The 26,325-nt window shown below is 46.7% G+C and overlaps 1 protein-coding gene across 10 annotated transcripts in view; it reads right to left on the bottom strand.

Moving 5' to 3' along the window:
- Window positions 1-26,325, bottom strand: part of ANKRD6 (ankyrin repeat domain 6) — a 188,035-nt gene that overhangs the window by 25,968 nt on the left and 135,742 nt on the right. For 5 of the 10 annotated variants that reach the window (XR_015726022.1, XR_015726023.1, XR_015726024.1 and 2 more), the window contains exons 1-7: window positions 15,999-16,099; window positions 13,601-13,938; window positions 10,702-10,800; window positions 8,597-8,695; window positions 4,622-4,720; window positions 3,186-3,284; window positions 1,104-1,202 (exon numbers count right to left, since the gene is read on the bottom strand). Coding sequence is in view for 6 of the 10 variants with exons in the window: in XM_045807064.2 (XP_045663020.2) it covers window positions 1,104-1,202; window positions 3,186-3,284; window positions 4,622-4,720; window positions 8,597-8,695; window positions 10,702-10,800; window positions 13,601-13,894 (789 nt within the window). In the remaining 4 variants the exon portion in view is untranslated. Of the gene's footprint in view, window positions 1-1,103; window positions 1,203-3,185; window positions 3,285-4,621; window positions 4,721-8,596; window positions 8,696-9,054; window positions 9,250-10,701; window positions 10,801-13,600; window positions 13,939-15,998; window positions 16,100-26,325 lie in introns of those variants that run through there. The other 5 variants (XM_087865318.1, XM_087865319.1, XM_045807063.2 and 2 more) reach the window with 3 other exon arrangements.

Raw genomic sequence — 26,325 nt, 5'->3', positions numbered from 1 at the left:
GCTCTTGAGCCTCGCCCCATGCAGTGAGGGAGCCAAGTCACACCTGAGGGCACAATGAGTAACAACCTACGGCAACAGAGGGTCAGTGTTGATCCTCTAGGAAGCAAAGCTCTGGAATACCTGCCCACCAAGGAATGCTTCCTAGAAAAGAGAGGAGGCAATGTAAAAGACAAGGTCAAGGTGGAAGATTTCAGTTGAAGAAACACAAAGGATCATAAAACCCAGCCAAGCAATGAATTTTCCCCGGAGGACACTAGGAAGGACAGATCAGGCCCCAGCCAGTCTCAGGACTTCGACTATAAAGAACAATTAGGAAACTATGGCCATATCAGAGGCTCTAGGGGGATTAAAAAAAGGAGTTGGTAACAGTGGGATTCAAAAGAAGGGAAAGGCATCAGGGGACACGTACGATGGTATAGCACCCAGCACAGGAGAGCTGTGAGGGGGAAGTGGAGGGGGAGGAAGGTGGGGACTGGATACAGGAGCCTTTTGCCCGCTCCAACACTGCCCAACTGTCCACACAACTGTTCCGCCCCCAGCCCTGAGTCTGCTACTTCAGGAGGGCAGAGACCACAGGTCAGCCTCAAGGAAGAAAGGGTGCCTGAGCTGGTGCCTGCCCTAGGACCTAGGAGAGAGAGGCGGGATATTGAGAGAGAGAGAAGGAAAGAATAAGGTGATTTTGGAGAGAGAAGAGTTTTGAGGATGATTAATCTGACGGTCATTGGGCCACTTTTCTGAGGAGACTATCCGTTTACAGGGCAGGAACTCACTTTTGGGAACATCCACTTGTCAGTTTACTTAGACACCCGTGAGCGTCCCTTTTTGGGCAGGACGTGCTCACTCAAGCTAGGAGTCTAAAGAGAAAGCCTTAGGGCTCATCAATTCATGGGGCTGCTACGAGCAAGGGTTCCCTCAAGTCCACCTCTGGGGTCCCCAGCTTTAGCAGAAGCCCAGCTCTTAGAGTAAGGCTGGGGGAGCTCTGTGCCCTTTGCAGAATAAGACTGGGTGAAGCTATGTGCCCTGCAGGAGGTGAGGTAGTAACACACCCCGTTCTGGAAAGGGGTGGGGACGATTTTTAGAAACATTGTTGCAACTTAACTTACATTATTAACAATGGTCCCATCTGCTCCAGCTTCCAGTAAGATTTTAACCACTTTCTTGTGATTTAGGGCAGCAGCAACATGAAGTGCTGTGTCTCCAGCCTGAAATTAATCAGAAGAAAGGCTGCTAAACTCCATCTGATTATGGTTCACAGCCCTCAGGTTTTTCATCGCATCGCCTGGTGGTAGCTTTTCAAATTAGGATTTGCCTTAGACTGATAGGGGGCCCTTCGCTCAAGGGTTATGTGGTTCTCTTTAAAAAGATGTCTTTAAAATGACCTACATACAAAGATCACATTCCTTTCTGACTGAGGATACTAGAAATCGCGGGATCAAGTCCAGGAGGCAAAGTAATGTCGGGCTGGGGTGCTTGAGAACAGGGTACCTGAGGCCTCACACCGAGACAGGATAACAGGCACACCACCAGGGGCCAGCAGGCTGGCCAGCACACAGCTCTGAACCACATCCCTATACCCAGTCAGAGGGCCCCTTGGTTTCTGAATACTAGAATGAGCAGAAGCTGCCAGAAAGTGGCTACTTCCACAAGCACCGGGGGGAATCCCAGCCCTGCAGCACCTGTGGGAATGTAAAGGGCCCACAGGCAATCACTTTGCAGGCTCAGGGTGTTCGTTCTTCGTTTGGGTGGAGTCACGAAAAAAAAAAAAAAATCAGTGTTCACTTAAGACCATATGTCTTCAACCTCTGACCAAATGGCCTATAACAAAGTTCATATTTTCTTTATACAAAAAATGTTCAGACAATCAACTATGAAAGGAGGCTATGGACAACTGCAGCTTGGTGGGCCAATTCCCAATGTGAACATTTGTATTTTCCCAAGCAGGAGGATATAAACCAATCAGGCAAATACAGAAGTTTTGAAATAACCCGTTCTCTCCCATGGGGTAGTCAGGTAAAGCTCCAGATGATGTGTTTTCCTGGGCAGCAGGAAATCCAGCTGTCCTGTGGCCCTGCTCCACCACCACCCCCCCCCCGCCCCGCCCCGAGGAGCCAGGGAAGTTCTAGTCCACGGCTGAGTCACTTGGTTCTGTGTGTTGGTGGGGCTCTGCAGCAGTGATCGCCAACCTTGGCTGCAAACTGGAATCAGCTGGGGAGCTTTAAGACCTACTGACGCTTGTGTCCCGCTCCTAGGCACTGATTTAATTGTACCGAAGCGTAAGTTGGGCATGGGATCTCTCAGAGCTCTCAGGGGAAACATCCTGCCAAGGTTGAGAAACACGGGTTCGTGGGGGCTGGGTAAGGGTAATCGGAATCTGCTCGAAGCCTGGAGAAGGACAGGATTAGGTATTTAGCTGGGCCAGTGCTTCTCAATCCTGCCTGCACCCTCAAGTCAAGAGCTTTCTAAAAATCCCACTACCTGGATTCTGGTCACTTTAAACTGGGGTAGGATTCAGCTTTGGTATTTATAATTTCCCTGTTGACTCTTAATATGCAGCGGGAGTAAGAAACCACTGTTATGGGGCACCATTAATCTGAATAATGATCTGTTTTTAAAATTTCAGATACACGCACCAAACTCTGAAAAGCCAAACAATGTATCATTTAGGTATCAAATACGAAGACATTAAAAAAATCTACACTCCTGAAAATCACACACATTTCCATGGAAGACTGTAATAATCACAACTTTATTGCAAATCCCCAGTATAGAGCACAGAGGCAGATCACAAGCCCGATGTTATAGAGACCAGAGACTGCATCCGCTCAAAGTGGCAGTGCAAGGAACAGAATTCACCGGGTCAGGAGACGCCTAATTTCCTTGCTCATTTATTAAGCCACATTCCCCTCTGAGGGTTTCCTTTGTAAAAGCATTACAAGCAAAACCTGCCCCAGGATCTTCAACATGCAAATGTGGAGATATGCACTGGAATGAGAAAAGCAGGCTCCCCGAAGGAGGCCAGATAAACCAGGACCACAGGAACTCGGTGGAACACTCATGCAAAGGCCAGCACTGGCTTACTCCCAGACTCGAGGCTCCCAGCAGCCTCTGCCCGCATTGGTGCTAACACACTGGTCAGCCTGGTGGGAAGGGGGCCCCGTAGCCATGGGGAGGACACATGCACTGACCTGGTTCTTTTCATGGACAGAACAGAAAGCACTGAGGAGGAGCTTAATGATGGACAAGTGATTATAGCGTGCAGCAACGTGCAAACAGGTATCGCCTGCCTGGGGACAGAAATCAAACTCTGAGCACAATCTGACCAGTTAGAAAAAAAAAAAAAATAAAAAAGCTGGCAGACTAGCACATGTTCTTTAGAGGCGATCAGCCTGATCTGGAAGCATCCCCTCTCCCGTAGGGGCCGGGCTGCAAGACCCATAGTTCTGGCTGCTGTGGCGGCTCCGCTTGCATTCGGCCATGCAGACGCCCTGCTTTCAGGTTTCAGACGCTGGGTGCCCGCTCCCCATGACACCTTCACCAGAGCGAAGGCAGGCTCTGCTTACCCAGCACTTGAGAAGAACCCACTCCCCACAGCCTCTCCCCCAGCCCAAAGGCTCTGGAGTGTACCGACTTAAGACCAATAGCACTGCTTTGGCAACGAGCCCTCTTCCATCATGGATTCGTCACGGCTCAAAGGACAGCACGGCAGGGCGAGCCATCAGATTTTAAGATCACGTGTTCTAAAAAAATTCCAGCTGCATCTCATTTGACGCAGAGCAGTCTGGGGAGCTGACGAAGAGGCAATCACTGGCGTAAAACAGGGCATTCAGATAAAACTCAGGATCAAGATCTTCCTTAGTGGTCACAGGCTAAACCACTCCCAGGGAGAACAAAACGGGAGACAAAGTCAGGACATTCTGCAGTGTTTCCTTGAGGTTTTCATTCAAACTCGGTCTAGAGAGAGCAGCCAGCCAGCATAACCTTCTCCCCTGGATTAAGAAGGAGTCACACTCAAAGCCCAGGTTCAGGGCATGCTGAGACCCACTCTACAGGCATCTGCCCTCCACGAGGGAGACCTCAGCTAAGGCCATTTTTTGAGAGGAGCCCCAGTCAAAGTCTCTAGGCGAGTGACGAGACAGGGGACTTTTAAAGGAACCACAGCTTCTGGAGGGAGAGGTATGCCCACGTGACCTCAAAAGTCAGGCATCCTCTAAAAACAACTGACCCACCAGCTCATCCCCAGGGCTCCTCAGGAATCGATTTGTAGACTCGGGCCCTGGAGCATCAGGAGACCTCCCCTGGAGGGCATCGTCTGACATTTGCTAACCGTACAACACTACGTGGGCACAGGCTTCCTGGACGCGTTTGCCAGCACATGCTAGGAGAAATGCTGAAACAAACCCAGGCTGAGGAGCGAGGGGGAAAGGATGGGAGAAAAGCAGTGTTTGAGTCTTGATTCCTCTTCTCCAGCCCCTGGCCGACCCTTTACGACATAGCAAACAATGAACACTTTATAGATAGTCCCCATTTTCATTTTCTAGGCATTAATACTCAAGTATGCTTTCAGGGTTGCTTTCCAAGGGGACACAAGAGAGCGCGAGAGAAGCCGGATTTGTTCACCCACGTTATTTTTGAGGTCGGCCCGGGACCCGCCCAGCAGGAGGACGCGCGTGCTCTGGGAGTGGCTGTTCTGGCAGGCCAGGTGCAGAGCGGTGTTCCCCGCCTTGGAGAGAGGCAAGAGAAGGGAGGACACGTTAGCGACACGCTTCTCGCCACACCCGCACCGGGCAGGCTTCTCAGAGGGGTGATAGGTACTTGCAAGAAAACAAAACAAAAGTCAATGTTCACATTCTCTGCGTCCTGATTGGTGACCCCAGCAGAGGGGTTTCAGTGGCAAGAACAGTTAATTTGGAATCCAGACAGGCACAGGAGTCCCACCTGTCATAAAACCTTGGCTCTGCAACTTACTAGTTGAAAGTCACTGGTCAAGACTCGTAATACGCTCAGTCTTAAATTCCTTACCTGTAAAATGGAGTGGGACCCCTACATCCCGAGGCTGTGAGGATTAATTGGGAGTGCCTGGGAGAGTATTTACTTAATGACAAAATGCTGTGCAAGCGCACTGCGTTCCACTCCTTTCGCAGAGGACTGTGTCCTTCCTGCCCCATGCGGATAACAGCTGTGGCTACAATACTCCGCCAACGGAGTAAAGGCAAAAGAAGCCACTTCCTGTGAGTGCAGATAACTGAGATTTAACTTGTATGCCTTTTGCAAACCGTCCATTCTTGTATTTTCCCTGAAACATCAAAATTTGAACTATAGACAAGGTCCCCCCACAGCAGACAACACAATCACATCTCCCACTTACCATACAGATGGAGACCCTCTTGCCTTTTGGGCTCCACCTTCAATATGCCATTTCACAGGGACAACCAAGGGTCAGAATAATGTCCAAGGCAATCTTACACGAAGAATTCATGACATAAACAGAACTTTTTAAAACCGTGCGAACAGTGCCTGCAAGGCAGCTGATAAAGAAAAGTAACCAGAAAAGCAGACGCACCCAAGGAGATTCGGTGTGTGAGCGAGCTGAGAGCATGCAGGAGCATAGAAGCTCAGAGATTGTTGGGCTGAGCTAAAAAGCGGGGTCAGGACTGCAACTGTGTGCGCGCAGAGCTATCCCACTGCCTGCTTACAGCTTTTCCTCGCCCCGGATCTGGCTTCCACGGCACTGTCTGCCCATACTCAAGGATGTTCTATTCCTCACCTCTTGAAAAGAGGAATGAGTTTTATTTAAAAGAGCAAAACAAAACACAGCACACAGAGGAAAACCGTATGTCGCTGGTTCACTTACCTCCCCTCTCATACCCTCAGCTCTAAGGAGCCTGGGTAGAACCTTCCTTCCTCACTGCTCCCTCCAAGCAACCTGAAGGCTATAAGCCTGAGGGCGTGGTGAGCTCAGGGGTTATCAACCTCCACTGCAGGCAGAATCACCTGGGGGAGCTTTTAACACTATGCGTGCTCAGCTGCAACTCTTCTAGGGACTCTGATGTACTCGGCCTGGGGGTGGCGTCTGGGCAGTTCCCATCTCAGCACCCAAAGTCCTAAACTCCAGGAAACCCCTGGCCCAGGGAACACTGGGACAGCCTGTCACCCTAGGCCCAGTCATCAGGTGAGTTTGTCCCCCCTCCCTAGCCTTTTGTTTTTGTTGAAAGTTTTCCAGGAGATTTTAAAGCACAGACAGGGAGCCACTGCTAGCTTAGCTCTCAAAAACAAAGGATCGGCCCACATTTTAAACGGTGCCCTGCACAGGGCTTGGCGCCTTGCTTGGTGTAATTCTTACTGCACTGTCTTACGCACTGGTAGTGGGTTGTCTCAAAGGTGTTGGCTTCGTGGGAGTTACTCAGTGTGTTGAATAAATGGATGAAATAAAAGGAATCTGATGGTTCTGGAACTAGACACCAAACTTGGCTTTGCTAATAAGGAAGTATCAATTATGCTGAAAAACATTTGGATCGAGAAAACTAAAAACCGTGAGTTCGAATACACAAAGGACGGTATATTCACACACTGGACTATGACTCGCAATAAAAAGTAACAAACTAATCTCACATGTAACAACATGGAGAACTCAAACACACGAAGGGAAAGGAGGCACAAAATGCTGTGTACTCTATGATCCGCTTATACGATGTTCTGGGAAAGGCAAAGCAGAGTGGTGGCTGCCAGGAGCTGGGAGTCTTTGGGGCGATGGAAACATTGTACAGCTTGATTGTGGAGGTGGTTACACAGCTGTATACATTTGTCAAAACGCATACAACAATACACCTAGAAGCCTGAACTTTCTTGTGTAAGGATTAACCTCAGCAGCTGACGCTTAGAAGCGTGACCTAGGTAGACAGAGCAGGCATTTCCCTCCTGAGCAAGGAGGACTTATTTCCCAGACGGGCTGATATACTCACTAAGTTCTTATACAACAGAATATTTTTACCTTAAAAAAAGAAAGACATTCCATTATTTGCAACATGTATGAACCTAGAGCACATTATGTTAAATGAAATAAGCCAGACAGAAGTAAATACTGTATGGTGTCACTTAGGTGTGGAGTGTGGGGAAAATAAGAGAGAGGCTGGTCAAAGGGTATAAACTTTCAGTTATGAGTAACGTCTAACATACAACATGGTGACTATAGTTGATAAATTGTATACAAAGGATAGAACTGAAATGTTCACATCAAAAATTGTTTAGAAAGTGTAAACATGGGAGCTGATGGGACTGTTAATTAACCCCATGGGGCGATCCCTCCACAACGTATTCATACATCAAGTCATCACTCTGTACATTTTAAATACCTTACAGTTTTATTTGTCAGTTATACCTCAGTAAAGGTGGGGGCAGAGGGGAGGAGCGTTTTAGAGGCTTCCCCAGAGGATGTGGCTGGTGCAGAACGTAGAAGAAGTCCTTTTCTGGGAGAGCACCTACCTTTGCTTCTGATAGTCTCTGCTGTTCTATCTAGAGAGATCCTTTGGCTTCCACAATACTTTTGGGGCCCCATACAGGATAGGAGGCAGTGTGGTGGAGCAGACGGACTCAGGCTAATTTATGGAGCTAACTGTGTCAGGAACAAGGCAGGTGTCTTCACTGAGACTGCTGGCTCCCAGCTTAGGCTTCCCTATCCATTAACTGGGCACCGCCTACTTCTCAGAGTTCCAGGATCTAAGATACAGCATGCATCCCCCTACAACTCACGTTTCAGACACCATACCACCGTGAAGAAATGAAGCAGCCACCGGTCTGCCAGGCAGTGACGCAGGCATTACTGGAGATATTACGATGCATGGCTTGCTTCTTTTCCTCACGCTTGTGTCCCATGAGGGAACCACGAGAAACACTTAACCAGTGAATGACAGCACAAAGCTGCGTGGAGTGCCAAGGGAGCTCTGCAGGAAATAGCCTGATGGGCCTTCGGGGAGGGAGAGGCCACTGCTCTGGGAGCCCGGGTTGGAGGTCTATAGGCGGACACGAGGAGCAGGCAATGGGAGGGACGGTGAGCCCACTCTGACAGCACACGAGGCACATACTGGGAAAGGCTCAGGGAAGAGGCTGCTGACATAGACTGAGGCCACTCCAGGGAGGCCCGAGACAGCGTCAGGCTGAGGAGCTTTACTGGGAGGGCTCTGAGCAGGGGAGGAGCAGGATGGAGAAGGATGAGGCAAGCTGGCCAATGTGCTGTGAGGCTTCTGAAGTTATCCAGAGACGCACTCATTAATAATGAGTACAGAAGGGGGATGAGACGTGACGAGCGACCGGAGGGGAGACAGGAAAATGTGGGAGAAGAGGTGCTGCTGGCTTCTCCCCGTCTCCCTGAGCACAGAGCTGCTTGCCTAACCACACCCAGATAAACCAGTGGGAAAGCAGTGAGAGCCAGGAGAATTCAGAGGAAGTCAAAGCACTCTAGTAGGTTCTCTTGCTCGCCATGGAGATTGTTTCATTTCCCCTGCTGCCCCGAGCTCTCGCTTTGCTCAGTGAGGGGGCTCCCACAGGGGCGATAGCCATCCCCACCTGTGAACGAAGAGTTCTAGCACCTGCTGGGCCTCACCTTGTTCTTGGCAAGCACGTTGGCTCCTGCTTTAACGAGCAGTTTGGCTGACTGGCTAAAACCGTGCCAGGATGCTTCGTGTAGGGCCGTATTCCCGTCCTGAGGAACACATATGGAGACAGAAAGCACATCACCCAAGACCTAACTCACCCCATTACAATCGATACATCATGGTGTATTTCTAGGGCACACCACAGGTCCTCTCTCAAACGGGGTTCCCCATCAGAACCACAGAGCCCAGAAAATGATTTCGGTGGCTAGTTTCTCCATTCTCCCAGAAATGGTACATAACAAGTACATTTTTTTTAATTTTTAAAAATTTTTTGGGGGGAGGGCAGAGGGCGAGGGGAAGAGAGAATCTTAAGCAGGTGCCACCTCATGACCCTGAGATCATGACCCGAGCTGAAATCATGTCAGATGCTTAAATGACCGAGCCCCCCAGGCGCCCCAGCACATACCATTTTAGCTTTATGATGTACAGAAGATGCCTAAGGTGTTAGGGCTTAAATCTCTCTGGGAACCCTGGTTGAGGAAGGCTCATCCACAGGTCATGTTTAACAGAAAGCAACATCACGACGATAGGCTGTTCATTCCTCCCCACCTCCATCACCCCTTGGGGGCTGCTCTGCTCTGCTCCTGGCCCCAGAGAGAACCTGAGAAGATCAGGCAAACGAAGAGTCCAGCCTCACAAGTGGCCGGGCCCAAGGGCTGGATAGACAGATTCCTCCTGTTTCTGCCCCCAAATTTAATCTCACCCAGTTTAATCCAAAGTCTCAGGGACCGAAACAAATAAGCAGACACTGAGACAACAGTGACTTGGAAAGAAGAAAAACAAGTGTCCTTGATATGTGGCTTTTAAATAAAAACCAACCAATTACTACACACACAGCTGGTATTTGCTTAACTTCCTATAACGGAAACATGAAGTGCAGTGAAGTGAGTGGGGTGGGGCTGAGAGGGCTGGGGTTTTAGGGACGGAGAAGCATGCAGAGGAGATGTGCGGAGACCGTGCGTGCTCGTCCAGGTCAGGGCATAGGGCTGGGGGCAGGCAGGTGCACTGTCCAGTCACATCCAGGAGCTGGCTTTGGCTTTTCTTCGTCCACACCACAAGACTGGCTCAATGGCACCGACACCCACAAGGAGAAGGCTAGGTAGGGTCTCAAAGGCCAGGGCACGGGGTGGTGCTAGGAATGGGAGTGGTGATGTGTGGGTTGGCCCGTGGGGCCAACTGCACACAGCAGGAAGCAGGAGGAAAAGTGACTGGATGGGGACACTGGTGAGGGGGCTTCTGGCATGATGCTAATGATTTTTTTTTTTAAGATTTTATTTATTTATTTGACAGAAAGACAGACAGCGAGAGAGGGAACACAAGCAGGGGGAGTGGGAGAGGAAGAAGCAGGCTTCCAGTGGAGGAGCCTGATGCGGGGCTCGATCCCAGGACCTGGGATCACGTCCTGAGCCGAAGGCAGATGCTTAACCACTGTGCTACCCAGGCGCCCCAATGATCTGCTTCTTGATCTGGGGGCTCACAAAGATGTGCTCTGTTACTGAAAACTCACTGAACTGCATGCTTATAATTTGCACATTTTTCTGTATATATAGGACACTTTATTAAAAAGTTGTCTAAAAAAGTAAACACAGGCTGAACTGCACTTAATTACAAAGTTCCCTGTTTTAAGACTTTTTAATGATTTAAAAGCGACGATTAGTATAAAATCTATCACTGGGATTTCTTAAAGACTTGATTTTGCTCTCTCTTTTTTTCTTCCAATATATTTAAAATTAATTCTTATTTTTTTTAAAGGAGAGTAAGCCATTTAATTCAAGTCCAGGGCACATCTCTTCCCCTATCCAGGCCTCCACAGGTCATTATTTCTACACTTTTTTTCTTTACCATTTATATTTATGTGGCTGCCCACTGCTGCCACAGAACAGGGGGAAGGATTTTAAAAAATACAACTTGTTGGGATATTAGATACTCTTTCAAAAGAAAGTTGGGCTGATTTTATCATGTTAAAGCATGAGTGACAGGACTCAGGAATGATAACATTAAACAGCCACAAGTTCCCAAAGGAGGGTCCTCAGGCGGACACGTCCCACGTCACCTTGTCTTGGCGGTCCAGAGCACAGCCCTCCTGGATGAGCGCCGCGATGACCTCCGTGTTCCCCACCACTGTGGCTCGGTGCAAGGCGGTCTGATCCCCCTGCAGAGTAACGGAGGCAGGAACAGCAGTCAGCTCTCCCAGCCCTGCCCTGCAGCACTCACCGCACTACTCTGACACAAGGACATCTGTCCTCAACTGGAGCAGACCGGCCACCACGCCAGGCGGAGCTCTTTCATTCGCAAACACACTCAGTGGGAACTTTAAACCCAACACAGAACAGCTTCAGGGCTGACCTCAGGTGAGGGTCAGGCACTCACCCGCCGCCCCAAGGAATGGCAGTGTTCAGAGATGATGACGGTCACATTGGTCTGAGAGTTAGACTGTATGTGCTGTGCAATTACACCAGCAATCTTTACTCCCTACTGAGTTCTCTAGTTGCCTGCTTGCTTTCAGATGACTCACTATCCAGCCACGTCAGCTAGCAACGCTCACCAATTGATGATGGGTGCATATTTGTTGACTGACTGATATGAGCTGAGGGCAATGTAGAGGTTTCTGCCATGTCATCTGAGGACTCCAGAGACTATAAGCTATCACTGCATAAGTCTTGAAACACTAGGTCCAAACAAGTCACCCTATGAAAAACTGCCCAGGTCTGAACTTTGAAAAATTTCTCTAAGAACTTCCAAGACTGCCATTTCGCCATCAGAATGGTGATAGGTTCTTCCAAAATGGGCCTCATGCACCTTTTATGACCTGATGGGAAAGATCGTGCTCTGGTCTCGGCAAGAAGGGGAGACGGCAGCTCACTCTCTAGGGGTAAACACTGACGGGGCCTTTTAAAATCCCCGCAGGCTGCCGGCCCTCGAATCAGCACTCCTTGGGACTGGTGAGAACAACCTTGTCACAGAACAGAACTTAACCATTCGATCTGTGTTGTGCACAAAGCCCAGAACTCTTGGGTCGTGTTGGCCACTCTTCCATCTGAGTCATTGCACGAGAGACCTCGGCTGGTTAGGGCACAGTCTAGCCTAAGCCTTGCTGCGGGTTCCATCGTGTTTCACAAGCTGCCCCTACAACACGAGTTCGAGCAGTTCGGAGCCAGAACATCACTATTATTTATTACTTGCTCTCAGCATGAATCTTCTGTTTTTGCTTCCCTGGAGAGGCCTTGCTTTGTGAAACTCTAGCTCAACAAGAGAAGCTAAATCTAACTTTTGGTTTAGCCTTTTTTTTTTTTAAGATTTTTATTTATTTATTTGACAGAGATAGAGACAGCCAGCAAGAGAGGGAACACAAGCAGGGGGAGTGGGAGAGGAAGAAGCAGGCTCATAGCGGAGGAGCCTGATGTGGGGCTCGATCCCATAACGCCGGGATCACGCCCTGAGCCGAAGGCAGACGCTTAACCGCTGTGCCACCCAGGCGCCCCTTGGTTTAGCCTTTAAAAGTAATTTCCAGATGGATTATCAAGACTCAAGGAGATCTAATGACTTGGGGGAGGTTGTGGTGAGAACAAAACTGTCCTAAGCCACCGGCACTGGTGTCTCTTGCAGAGACCGTTTAGGGGCACTGCCTGTCTCCAGACCACCGCTTCCGCTCCGTCCTCACTCCCCTCAGAGACCTCACTCCCAGCCTGGTCTTGGCCTCATCAGTCGGATAAACACTGCTGAGAAGGCCAGCAGCAGCCTGTCCCCCTGCAAGTGGCTGTCCTTGAGCCACGCCGTTCGTTTTGTGAACACGGGATCGGGCAGCTCTGGAGGACTGAGGAAGACGCTTTCTCTGGCTTATAAACACCAGCCACTTCAAAGTTGCCAAGAAGAGAGTTGAAGGCCACTCAGAGAGACATGCAACACATAAGCAAAGGGCTACCCGTCCCCAGAACACAACCCGATCGAGCACCCAAGACCGAGTGAAACAGGGCCAGTTACCTGGGAATCAACTTTCCTCCTACAAAACTTAATGTGGAAACATTTCCTCTTTGAAACAGGACACAGAAAACAACAAAATGTGTCCTCAATACATACTTGTTAGCAGACCCAGGCAGCAACTTTGACATAATCCTTATTTCTGTATCATCTAAATACACCATGAAATTCTGAAACTTTGAAAAAAAAAATGCTGCAAAAAGTATGACACTCTTAACAGCATTCGATACTTGTTTATTCAGCAAATAAACCCTCTACTGTACTCCAAGTGGCACCTAATTCTCGTTCTATTGATTTAAACAAACAAACAAACAAACAACTAAGGCTCAGTGCTGTTCAGTGCCTAGCCGAGGATAACCAGCTAATTCGGGGTAGCATGGTTAGGCCAGAATTCAAACTGTCAAGGCTCTTTGCACTAAACTCCAAGCTGTTTCCAGCCCGTGAAGTCAATGAACCTCAGCACAGGCCTTAAAAAAGATCAGCTTCCTCTTGGTGGCATCCCCTAGCTGACTGCGTCCGCGCGATGCCAGGGCCACTACAGGCGCCCAAGAACTATTTGTTGAATGATTAACTACAGAGACGCAGAAGAAAAAACACTGCAGCTGGAAACGTGGAGAGCCAGCCACCGTGCAGTTTGGCACTTTGGTTTGGAACAGGCTGACCTGTTTGCAAAGTGCATGAACTGCCAGCTCTCAATTTTTCTGACTTCGGTGTTTCTCACTTACGGAATTTAAGGAGTTTGGAACCTCTGAGGTCTAAATCTCTGTTGTGAAATACTGTTAGTTCTCTCTCCTACATGGTGAAAAAGAACGGGCACAATGCACGCGGATGGCAAAGCTAAGCTCATGGAAGAAACCCGAGTCCCGCAAAGGTGGGACACGTCTCTCTTCAGGAGCAATCCCTCCCAGGTGGCCCCCACGGACATGCTGCAAGGAAGCCCAGGACGGCGCAGGTGTGCAAAGCAAGTCGCTGACCTCTTTTTCTCTCTCTGATCTTCTAGGGTTCTTCCTAGCCTTTCTTCTCTGGTTTTTCTTATTTTTTTCTTCCTTCGTGGCTTTTATCATGGCCACGGGGTCCTGGACTATTTCTGAGGTGGGGGCCGTGTGGTTGCTCATTGACCAATCAGAGATGGCATTAGAGCTCCAGTGTGAGTTGACAGGATTGGCCAGAAGCAAGAGGGAATTTTCTCCTGGAGTTGCATAGTCTAAAGAACTGGTTTCCACAGGTTGACATTCATAATAATCCCATTCCAGGCCACTGGAGGTCATTCTTCAACTAATTCTCCATCCTTACCATGACATAAGGAATCTATCTGTAGATATGAAGTGAGGAGTCAATTCTTCACCACATTAACATTCTCTATTTCCACCCATCATCCACGACAGGTAACTTCTGAACTGATTTTTTCCAATAATTAATGTCCCAGCTTCTTTTAAAAATACCCATAGTTTTCTTCTTCAAATTCTTGCATAAATTTCACAGCTGGTCACCAACAGGCACAATAAATATGCAGAAGAGAGACATGAGCAATATTCTGGCAAATGCATTGCTTCAGAACGAGTGAAGATCACTGTTCCCCTCTCCTTTCCCAACCGTTTTTACACTGTTTTGTTGCTGTGTTTTTGTTTTGTTTTGTCTTGATTTAAGTTATCAGGGAGAAGCAATGTACACATTGTCTGATCAGGGCAAGGGAAAGATGCAAGAAAATACATTATTCCAATAAATGAAATGAAGGTGTTCCTGTCTAAAAGTAGCTCTGAATTTCCTTTAGCTGACAGGTCTCCCCCTTGGCTACCTTGTGAAAACTCCTATTTTACTTCCTACCTTGCCTGATATGAATTTCTAGGAAGTTAGCATGGCTTTTGCTTCATGAGAACACAGTGATTCTTGGGGCTCAAGGCCTGAGGCAGGAGTTAGGTGGGAATGGGTTAGCACGGAGCACGGTAGCCTTAGCAGCATGGCCAGTGAGGACTTTAATTATGCAAAGAGAAGACCGGGATGCATCCCAGCACATCGGAACCAGCAACCCAATGTGCTGCCTGTCCTGTGGTCAGAGTCTTCTCTCTCCTTGTCTGTTCATTCCTGTCATCTAAGGAGATGGCATATAATGAGGAATGTTATGATGGTTACAGGGTGGGGAAAAAAGTATTACAACCCAAGGAAGAAATCCACAGCTAAAAGCTAAATCAGCATCTTTTGAAAGTAACGTTTTTGATGACCCAACAGGTTCCAAATATAACCTGAGATTTATGAATGATACTGGACAGCCTTCCGCCTGTACATAAAACAGTGACATTTAGTTATTTCTTTACAAATGCTGTCCGTCTCACTTGTGTGTCTGCCAAGTTTTAGAACATTACACAGACGACTACAGAAACTTAGAAGCACTTTGGCAACCTACATCCTAGCATACCTGAGGGTCTGAGATTTGATTAACACTCTGTAACCACAGTTATTAAAGGGGAATCGGGAAGAGATTATGATAAGTGCAAATTCTGTAAGACTTTGTGTTCCTCACAAAACTTATTTCTTAGAGTTCTACCACACAAAGTAGAGCTGAAATCAGAAACAGTTTCAGAAAACAGCTTCAAATCATATTATCATAGGATTTTTTCCTAATAGCTCATTGGAGGACAATTTACACAATCTTATCTATATCCTCCTCTTAGAGAATCTACTTCCCCAAAGACCCTAGGCAACCCTGTGTGCTGCGTGACATCACCCCAGCCACTGATGATTGACTCAGGAATGGATACTTGACTCCAAAGGAGCCAATCAGAGTCTCTCTCTAGATAATCCGAATGAAGAGACTCAGGGACTGAGTCTTAACCAAGGCACAGCACCAGAGGGAACTCTTTCAGGAGGCCTCCTGTTTCTTGGATTCTATGATATCAGTTATTCTTTTGAACAGGTCCTCTTTAGCTAAATGTACACTAAGAGAAATCAAGGTGAGAAGAGGAAAAAAATTAAGTTTTTAAGCCCTACTCTTTTTCTAGTGGTAAGCTTGGTCAATGACACATTTCCAACAGGCCTTGCCCACACTCACTTGGGTATGTGTGTGTGCTCCTTCACACGGAGACAGGACATAGGCAGAATGCCCTTTGAGGCTCTACACTTGGATGATACGAGATAGGACATGAACCATGATGGGAAAACCATCCCACCCTTGCAAACTCTAGCTTGCTACCTAGAATGGATCCCTGGTCTTCAAGAGGAAGTTCTTCCCACCATAGGGACCAAGATGAAGCAAAAAAGTGCTAGGAATGCATCTTCTACCCTCCCACCCTATAGAGGGTTATACACTGTACTGTGGATTTCTAGGCAGACAAGCTCCCTTATCAACCCATCCCAGTAGAATGGGGCTCTACTCACATCATCCTGGACATCGAGGTCACAGCCAGCCTTCAGCAAGATCTGGACCACAGAAAGATGGCCCTTATTGGCAGCAAGATGAAGGGGGGTCCGGCCATGCTGTTAATGCAAAGCAAACACTGATTTCAGAATAGGACATCAAAACCACTGCCCTGGGGGCGCCTGGGTGGCTGTCAGTTGGAGCTCCTGACTCTTGGTGTTGGCTCAGAGCATGATCTCAGGGTAGCAGGACTGGGCCGAGCGTCAGACTCTGCACTCAGTACAGAGTCTGCTTGAGATTCCCTCCCTTTCACTCTGCCCCTCCCCCTGCTCATGCTCTCTCTCTCTCTCTCTCTCCCTCTCGACAAAAAAATAAATCTTAAAAAAAAAAAAAAAAAGAACACTGCTCTGGAGGGGGTGGGGGCCTAGAGCAAGGTTTACACAGTGGCAGCCCCCTTCCCCTTCAGTTTAGCAGATCCTTATATATTTACCCAGAATTCAAGTTTGATAAATGAATAAAATATGCTAAAAATGTGAAGATTTCCTTCAGTGAATAATTTCTACTCCCTATTCAACAAACAAGTAGGAATATGAGGCATTTCATGTTTTCTCTTATTTTCCCCCTGGGGCTAATACTCAAGCATGATGAAGTGGTCACAATAAATTGGATGGGGCAAAAGATGGGAGAACAGTAAGAGGTCAAGCTAATCAGCCCCAGAAAAATCTCATTAGTAATTATTAAAAATTGAAACTACTGGCCAAACTGTTTTGAATAGCTTCTCCCTTATTTACTTATTTATTTATCTTTTTTTTTGCTCTCCCTTTTTTAAAACAAATTTTAAGATTATAACATATTTAGCCATTCAAAAATATGACTATTTAAATGTACATACCAATCACTTTAAGAAACCACAGACGTTGCTTGTGAACCCTCCCACATGTTATTTCCCTCCAGCTCCAGAGGTAACGATTCTTAAATTTGGTATTCTTCATTCTTTTGCCATTTATTGTATTTTACTACGTGTTTATTGCCATAAATAATAACTAAACATTGTTTTGCTTATTTTAGGACCTTATGTAAATAGTATTAAACTTTCTATCATTTGGCATTTTTTTGTCCAATGTTCTAGTTTTTAGATTTTTTTTCTCATATTGTCACACGTAGTTCTGGTCCACTTATTCATTATTCACCCATTCTCTACTGACGGGCATCCAGGTTCTTTTCAGTGGTTTGCAGAACACATTCATGTGCACATCTCCCTGTGCACCTGAGGAGGCTTCGTAGCCCTGTTGTTGGGTCACAGAGATGACCATCCTTCAACAGCCCTAACTAGCACACAGTCTCCTGAGGTATGACCGGGGGGGGGGGGGGTGGGAACACCCAGAATAACTCTCTTCAGTGTAAATCAGCTTCTATCCAGAGAACTGACCTTGCCAAACTACAAATTCCTCAAATTGTGAAGGAGACGTTTGCTTTCTCCCTCAAGTTTGCTGTGAAGTGATGTTCTACTTCCTGCTTCAAAAACCATTTATCCACGGCTTCTACCCATGTTGGAACACACCCTGCGCATCTCCTATGGGTCTCTTAATAAGGGGATGATAGTCTCTTATGACCTTCTAGCACCTCGATAAAAACTTTCCAAAGAGCTTTACTGATATTCTAGCAGGATACACCCATTTACGATCTCCATAAAGTGTCAGTTTGCCATGGGTAACTAGCCGTGGAGGAAAACAGAGATAGCAGACAATAAAGGATCTTAATTTCTACTCATGAAATGCAATCAAAGCACTAGAATGATTCTATAAAGAAAGAGGTCAGAGCTCACTTTAAAATTAGAATTCTTAATTACGAAAAAAGTTACTCCCAAGAAAGTGGGCTATAAAAAGCCTTCATAAAAAGGTAATGTCTGAGAGGAGATGGAGTGACCTTCCTTGGCTAGCAACTGTCTCAGTGCACACTGCTTAACCTTGATTCTTTCAAGGAAAGGTCCACAGCCGATCAGATGGAGCAAAACAAGCATGTTCCACTCACTGGGCCTGGTCCCAGGCTCCATCTGTCATCACGTGTCCTTGTTGAGGACATCAGATAATGACCTTCACCAAGTTCCCAAGGCCTTATGAAACACTGGGAAGTTTGTCATGTTTGTGAGGAGACAGATGTGTTCACTGTGAGGGAGGCTGATGGGATGGTGGGACTCAAGTGCTTCTGAGCAACTGGAAAATATAAACCCTGATGGGGAGAAGTCGCTGGAGAGAGCCTGGAAAAGAGGACAAAGGACAAGGAGTCTCCGGGTGTCAGATCAGGGGAGCCCAAGGAACATCCTCATCAGCAACCAGATATGTCTGGTTGGAAGTGGAGGCCCAAGGAGGCAAAAGGGTTTGCCCAGTGAACATAAATAATCAGAAGGCAGAAGGAAATGCTGCTGTGTGGTTCAAACCAGGTCACATCCAGGAGGGCGCGTTAGAAACTATAAATTACTGACAAGATGGGCCCAGACTGGAGGCACCTTCCTAATCCAAAGTCAGCAGGAAATTACCTCTGTGGTGAAAGGACCGGCTGGAGGCACTGGACCCTGACAAGCCCAGTTCAAATCCCAGCTCCAACTAATAACACTGGGTGACTTTGTGCACGACACTCTCCTAAACCCATTTTCTCACCTATAAAAGAGGAATAGCCACCACTATCCACCCCATAAAAGCTTGAAATAGGAAAAAAGAGGTAATATCCACCATCTAAAATGGGTTTTCCTTCCCTCCGGCTGTCCGCAGCCCTCACCCCTAAAGACACCCCAACTGTTCCCTCTCCTCCTTGACACCCCTGCACCTTTGCCTTAGCAAAGACCAGTGGGATACTTTCAATGGCAAACAGACCTGGGTGAAGGGTTGGCAATCAGATCACTTGGATAGCCAGATGGGCTCCAGCTGAAGGGTCAAGCTTCCTACTGGCCAGTCCTTTTTTTTTTTAATGGGGGGGGGGCAGAGGGAGAGGGAGAAAGAGAATTTAAGCAGGCTCCACGCTCAGCACAGAGCCTGATGTAGGGCTCAATCTCATTGCCTGAAATGATGACCTGAGCTGAAATCAAGAGTTGGATGCTGAACTGACTGAATTACCCAGGCGCCCTTCCTGCCGGCCAGTTTTGATCCACTTGTCCACTTCCCTTTTGAAATACAGCCCATGGTTTCCAGTTTCTGCATCTCTGCTGGGTGGGCATTCTTCCAGGGAATGCCCTGCTCCAAACTATGCCTTCTCTGATTCCCCAAGAAGCATTCCGAGACTCCTTTTCTCCATTCCCACAGCACCTCAGCTTCCTCTTAGGAAACTACCACATTCTGTTTTGAGTGTCACCCTAGGCTCCGGCTTTTCCTTCCAACTAGGCCATGATATGCCTGAGGGCAAGACTGTGCCTTCCATGAATGATGAAGCAAGTTGACTCTGGAGTGGGCTGGGGCCACATCAAAGAGGAGCCAGTGTTCCTCAACCAAGGCAGACTGAGTCTACCAGGGACACGGAGCAAATTCTAATTCCAGGCTTGACCTCAGAGAAATGGAGAGCCTGGGGGTGGCTGTGGATTCCAGATTTGGGGATGTCCCAGCCCCTCAGAGGAAGTGCAGACATCTAGGGGCTGCCTAAGTATTGAAGCAGATGCAATGGTGACATGGGGACTTCTCTGAGGAGGGTCAGTGTCCCCCTCACATGTCTGGCTCCTTTTCCGGCACCAGGTAAAAGTATAGCAGCAGCAAAGGCTGTCGTAATCGGTTTCCCACTGAGCCTGAAGCTGTCCCATTCCTTTTCCCAGGGGTTTCCTAACACGAGACCAACTCCCTTACACACACACACACACACACACACACACACACACACACACCACCCACCAAAGGTGGAGAGCAAGAAAGAAGCAGAAATGTATTTGGTTTTCCAGAACATTATATTGTGAAAAGCAACAAAAGTAGAGCCAATCAGAAAAGTCACTGCTCCCATCCAGCACACAGGGACACCCCCGAGGTCACGCCTGACAAATGGAGAAGGCTGCAATCCCCCTAAGTGTGAGGGGGCAAATAATAACTGACCCTTAGAGGGGTCTCTGAATGACTTAGACTCCAGGGTGCAACTGCTTTCATATTCATGCCCGTAGGACTGGCCAATGGAAGAAATGGGAAAAGGAGAAAAGTCTGTGAACTATGAATGATAAGAGGAAGAAATTTTTGAAGCATCCATTCGTCTTGGGACCTCCCCCAGTTCAGTGACCGGTTCAATTCAACTCAACTTAACCCGGGCTCTGGAGGGCTCAGGCAGACCACTAATAGTAAGGACAAAAGGAAGAAACAGCGCAGCTAACATTTATGGGATATTTACTATGTGATATCTTAAGAATTTTACATGTATTAGCTCATTCAATCCTCCCCATAATCCTATGAGGTAGGCACTATTATTAAGATGAGGAATTTCCATTTTACAGATGACAAAACTGAGGCATGGAGGGACCCTGTCACTTTTTCTGTGGCATAAAGCAAGTGATTAGAGCCTGGATTCACCACTAAGCCATCTGACTCTGGCCCCCATGTTCTGACCCACCATTCTACCTGCTGTCCACTTGCTGGGGGGGGGGGGGGTTGAAGCGCTCTCCTGGCAGAGGGGTTCCATTTCTCACTGCTAGGAAGCTCCCAAGACTCCCAGATGATGACCTCTGGAAATAACCTGGTTTCCTTAGAATCTCAAGGACAAGGACAGAGGTTTTCTATTCTCACTGTCCATCAAATCACTTGGGCAGGCTGGTCTGTTTGTCTCTCCCCCTGTACTGATGCCTGAGCCCCTTCATCAGCGCTTCTGACTCAGCTGTCTGCGGTGGAGCCCATGCATCTGTTGTTACGCACCCTGCGCAGGTGATCCTAGTGAGTGACCCAGGCCGAGAGCCACAGGACGAGAGGAAGAGGGGCCAGGATAATTCTTTCCAGGAAAGCTACAGAGCCTCGGGTGAAACCTGCCGTGTCGGGCCTGTCCAAGCAAGAGTCATTCCTCTAGCTACATTCTTCGTGATGCTCTCAACCCCACCTGCCAGTACAAAACACTAAAACACTGCACCACCACAACCCAGAGTCCCATTTCTTAAAAGAGTATGTGACAATATAATGACAGTCCTAAAAATTTGGAAAATCAAAAATCTGTAATCCTACTACCCAGGACAACTGTTACCATTTTTTACAATTATTAACACTTATTTTATTTATGAGAGAGAGAGAGAGAGAGCTCACAAACACGGAGGGGAAGGGAGGAGAGGAGCAGAGGGGGAGGGAGGGGAAGACGGAAAGAATCCCAAGCACACTCTGTACTGAGCAGGGAGCCCAACGAAGGGTTCATTTTCATGACCCTGAGATCATGACCTGAGCCACAACCAAGAGACAGATGCTTAACTGACTGAGCCACCCAGGTACCCCAGAACTATTATCACTTTTATCCAATCTTTTTCGGTGAATCTTTTCTACTGATGCTTTCACATAGTTATATCATTAGGTCACATATAACTCTCTTGCTTTTTATATTAATATTAAACCTTAAGCCAGTGGTTCTCAAACTTTGTTGGGCTGCAGAATCTCCTGGAGGGCTTGTTAAAAGAAAGATGTATCTGGGCCCCTTACAGAGTTTCTGATTCAGTAGGTCTGGGGTAAAGACTAAGAATCTGCATTTCCAACAAGTTCCCAGGAGAGGCAGATGCTGCTAGTAGGGGATGACATTTTGAGAGCCACTGATGTAAACCACTGGTTTTAAGCCGTCGGCACATTAGAATCACTTGAAATCTTAAAATAAAAACAAACCCAAAATTTACCCCCAGAGGACTGTATTCTACCAGCCTAGGCTTGGGATAATATGAATGTGAGTATGTTGTTTTTAAGTTCCAGGTGATTTTAATGTGCAGCCAGAGGTTATAAACCCCTGCCTTGGACCCTTTAAAGGTGCCAGTTGCTCCAACCTGCCTGGTATCAGGAGAGGCCAGCTGAGACCAGTAGGAGTGAGAGGACATAGGACCCTGCAGGGAACGCACATTTCCCTGGATCTAACCAGGGTGAGCCAGAGACCCAGCACCCGTCCATATCCAGGGAACTAAACAGCAAAGGGCCTGGAGGTGGCGCTAGGCAATAACCACAACAAGGGGCCCCAGTGTCAAGGCCTCTGGGGCTCTGGTCTAGGGTGCTACTTTGTTCTGGCAGGTCAGCCCACTGGGTCCCAACTTCCAGCAGAACTGCGGCATGGGAACAGCAGTCCTGTTCCAGCAGGCGACCCGTAAATGACACTCACAGGTGACCATAAAGGGTGGGCCGAATGAAGAGATCACTGCTCCTCATTCTGAAGAGGCCAACCCCCAGCTGGAGGGGCTGGGCTGTGTCGGGGAGCATTCCAGGAGGAGGATTCCTGTTCAGATAAAGATCTCCTACCAATGGGGATGAAAGGAGACCAGCCAAAGGTAATGAGCTTGAAACACACCTTGAAAGGAAGTGGGGGTGTTTTGTTCCCAGCAGGTGTTCAGATATGGTGCTAACCCTTCTCACCTGACAATCCCCGGCACACAATCCTGGGCAGAGGGGAGTGTTTACTGGAGAGACCTCCTAGGAAGGGCTGAGCCCCAGGGAGGGGGACCAGGGACCATTTGAGAACCACAACGGACAGAAGCCTGGAAAGACTCCTTCTGGGGCCATGAGCCTAGTCACTCATTACTCTAGCCAGGATCCAGGCGTTGGGTCCCGGCTCTTCTCTCGTGCTCAGGTATCCCAGATCTTCCTCAGTAAAGAGCAGGCCTTTCAGACTGACAATACCTGCCCCATGCGTGATGAGCCCTGACCCTCTGACGGCTGCCTGGTCTAACAGAGCAGGCCTGAAAAGTGAGAAGGCAATATATACAAATATTGAACATTATGTTGTTTACCTGTAACTAACATTATGTTTTATGTCAATTATATCTCAATAAAAAAAGTGAGAAGAAAGGATGCTGTGCTTACCCATTCTATGACCAAAGTCACACAGAGACCTGGCGCAGAACTCAAAGGAATAAAAAGGCTAGGCAAGGATGAAGGAACTGGGACTCAGTAGCTCAAAGAAATAAAACAATCAAACCATCTTAACTGGAGGTTGCTACGAGGTGGGCAGTTGCACAGACGTTACCCACATGAAGGGAAACCGTTTAGAGGGGAAAATGCAGGTTAGACTAATGGGATAACTTCAAAATGACATTACTTCCTTTCTTCAGGACATCATGAAATAGATCAGGGGCATGCAATCTTTCCTGAGGCAAGAAACGGCTGTCTATGTTATCTGTGCATTAAAGAAAGAAGCAAGGAAGATGTAATGCTGGGAAAATAAGAGTGACATATTTTAGAAACAATATAATGTTCAGATTGAAAAGTGTCTTTGAGAGTTTAATTTGGATGAGTATAGTAAAGCTAACAGAGGTTCTATAACTTTGTAAGATCACAAATCTAATTTCTGGCAGAACTACATAGAACTAAAATTCTGGCCACTTGGACCCTCATTTAGATTTTAAATTGTAGAAAAACCCCACCAGGGGTGCCTGGGTGGCTCAGTCAGTTAAGCATCTGCCTTCAGCTCAGGTCATGATCTCGGGGTCCTGGGATCAAGCCCCATGTCGGGCTCCCTGCTCAGTGGGGAGCCTACTTCTGCCTCTTGCTCATGCTCTCTTGTTTGCTCTCTCTCAAATAACTAAATGACACTTAAAAAAAAAAAAAAAAAAAGAAAGGAAAACCCCCACCATCTTTCTTAGGTGCCCCAGAGTCCTCTTATCAGACACATATTCCCCAAATCTCAACTGCATGGATTGGTGTAGATTTGGGTTGAAAAATTCAGTCCTTCTCAGAGGCTTATGATTCAATGAAAACAAAGTTATGAAGGCATTCAGAAGAAAATGGGCAAAGAAAAATGCCATGGATCAAAGGAGACTGAGACAATAAAACTTTTTATTTAAAAAAAAGTTGATAGTTTAAAAAACCTTCCGAGGGGCGCCTGGGTGGCTCAGTCGGTTAACTGTCCAACTCTTGATTTTTTTTTTTTAAAGATTTTATTTATTTATTTGACAGAGATAGAGACAGCCAGCGAGAGAGGGAACACAAGCAGGGGGAGTGGGAGAGGAAGAAGCAGGCTCATAGCGGAGGAGCCTGATGTGGGGCTCGATCCCAGAACGCCGGGATCACGCCCTGAGCCGAAGGCAGACGCTTAACCGCTGTGCCACCCAGGCGCCCCGACTCTTGATTTTGACTCAGGTTATGATCTCAGGGTAGTGAGACTGAGCCCCATGCCCAGAGTGGAGCCTGCTTAAGATTTTATCTCTCCTTCTGCCCCTCACCCCCTCTAAAATAAATAAATAAGAAACAAACAAGTAAATAAAAAGCCTTCAGAGCTTTCTTTCCTCGTTGGGAAAGTATTTTGTCTACCTATCTACTTGGATGAGTAACTTATCGCATCCTCATGAGACTACAGCTGACAAAAGGCAGTGAGAGACTAAATTCCTTGGATGACAAAAATCAGGATTCCAAGAAAATCTCAGACTGGAAGAGCAGGCTAATTTTCATAAGACAAAATGTAATGGGGGCAGATGTAAAGTTCTTGTGCTGAGGACCCACGGTCCAATCATCGAAGGGCAGGGGTACAGGAATTGCCCTGTAAAATAATTCTCCCTTTTCAAATGATCGATTTCCTATGCCAAAAAGCTTCATAATGCTTCTCTAAGTCTTACTTTGGGGATGGCCTGATAATGATAAATAATTTGGCAAGATGATTTGAAATGTATATTGTTATGGAATCAAGTATTCAAATATAATGACTTAATAAGATAGTTCCTTTTAAAGAGATCCAATAATTGCCAGGTTTGGGCTTGCTTCTAGAAAAGTGCACCAGCAAGAAGAACCAAAATATTTCAAGCAATTTCATTGGCTGTTAAGGATTCCATCAGTTGCTGTAGTACATCTGTCCCTAAGTGATAAAGCATCACTTAATGGCCCCCATACTCCTCCACAGGCAGCTGCTTAGACAACATTTTCAATCAGTCGGTGCACTGACAGAGCAAATCACGGTGGTTCAATGCATGATGAGCTATGGGCAAGAGATAAGAATTGTCCTCTTTTTACTACAAATCACTGCCTTTTTTTTTTACTACAAATCACTGCCTTTACGTGTTGCAATGAGCACTGGGTGTTATATGCAAATTATGAATCATGGAACACTACATCAAAAACTAATGATATACTGTATGGTGACCAACACCACATTAAAAAAACGTCACAAGAAAACTTTACTCCAATTTTATCTATAAACACTAATGCAAGTAAAACATGAGTAACTTGAAAAAAAAATCACTGCCTTTTCAGCAACTAGTAATATAATCATGTAGTTTTCTCCTTTAACTATGGAACCATCCATGCATTCCTGGATCAAACTCCACGTGATCACACAGTATTCTTCTTTTGATAAATGCTGTATCCTTCCCCTAAGTCATGTTATTAAGAATTTTTATATCTATATTCATAAATGAGACTGATCTATACTTCTTATACTATATCTTTCTCTCTCTCTCTCTCTCATTTATATTTACCTGGTTTTTCTATTCAGGTTATGCTGGTTTCATAAACCACATCTAGCTTTCCATTTTGCTCTATGCTTTACAATAGTTTAAATAACAATGGAACTAATTTTTTGTTGTTACTAAAATAAGGAACAGGGCTAACCACTTGGCCCTAGTACTTTTTTAAAGGTACACCTTTAATCATGTTTCTAATTTCTTCTATGGTAATTAAACTATTTAAGTTTTCTGCTTCTTCTTGGGTCAATTTGTTGCTGATTTTTTTACTGTGGTAAACTATACATAAAATTTACCATTTTAGCCACTTTAGGTATACAACTCAGTAGCATTACACATAGTCACATTCTGTACAACCATCACCACTATCAAATTCCAAGTTTTGGGGGCACCTAGGTGGTTCAGTCAGTTAAGCATCTGGCTCTTGATCTCAGCTCAGGTCTTGATCTCAGCGTCATGAGTTCAAGCCCCATGTGGGGCTCCACACTGGACATGGAGCACACTTAAAAAATTTTTTACAAATTAACAAATTAAAATAAATAAATAAATAATTCCAAATGTTTTCATTATTCCAACAAACTGTATCCATTAAACAATAATTCTCATCCCCACACCTACTCCCAGCCCCTGCCAACCTCTATACTATTTTCTGTCTCTATGAACTTGCCTATTCTAAGTACTTCATACAAGTGAAATCATATAAAATTTGTCCTTTTGCATCTGGCTTATTTCACTTAGCATGTCTTCAAGGCTCATCCATATTGTAGCAT

This window comes from Ursus americanus, chromosome 11 (assembly GCF_024610735.1).
Source record: "Ursus americanus isolate L20-20 chromosome 11, mUrsAme1.1.p, whole genome shotgun sequence".
Taxonomy (NCBI): Eukaryota; Metazoa; Chordata; class Mammalia; order Carnivora; family Ursidae; genus Ursus; species Ursus americanus.
The sequence above is the reverse complement of the archived record's forward strand: the minus strand, read 5'-3'. Positions and strand labels throughout refer to the sequence as shown.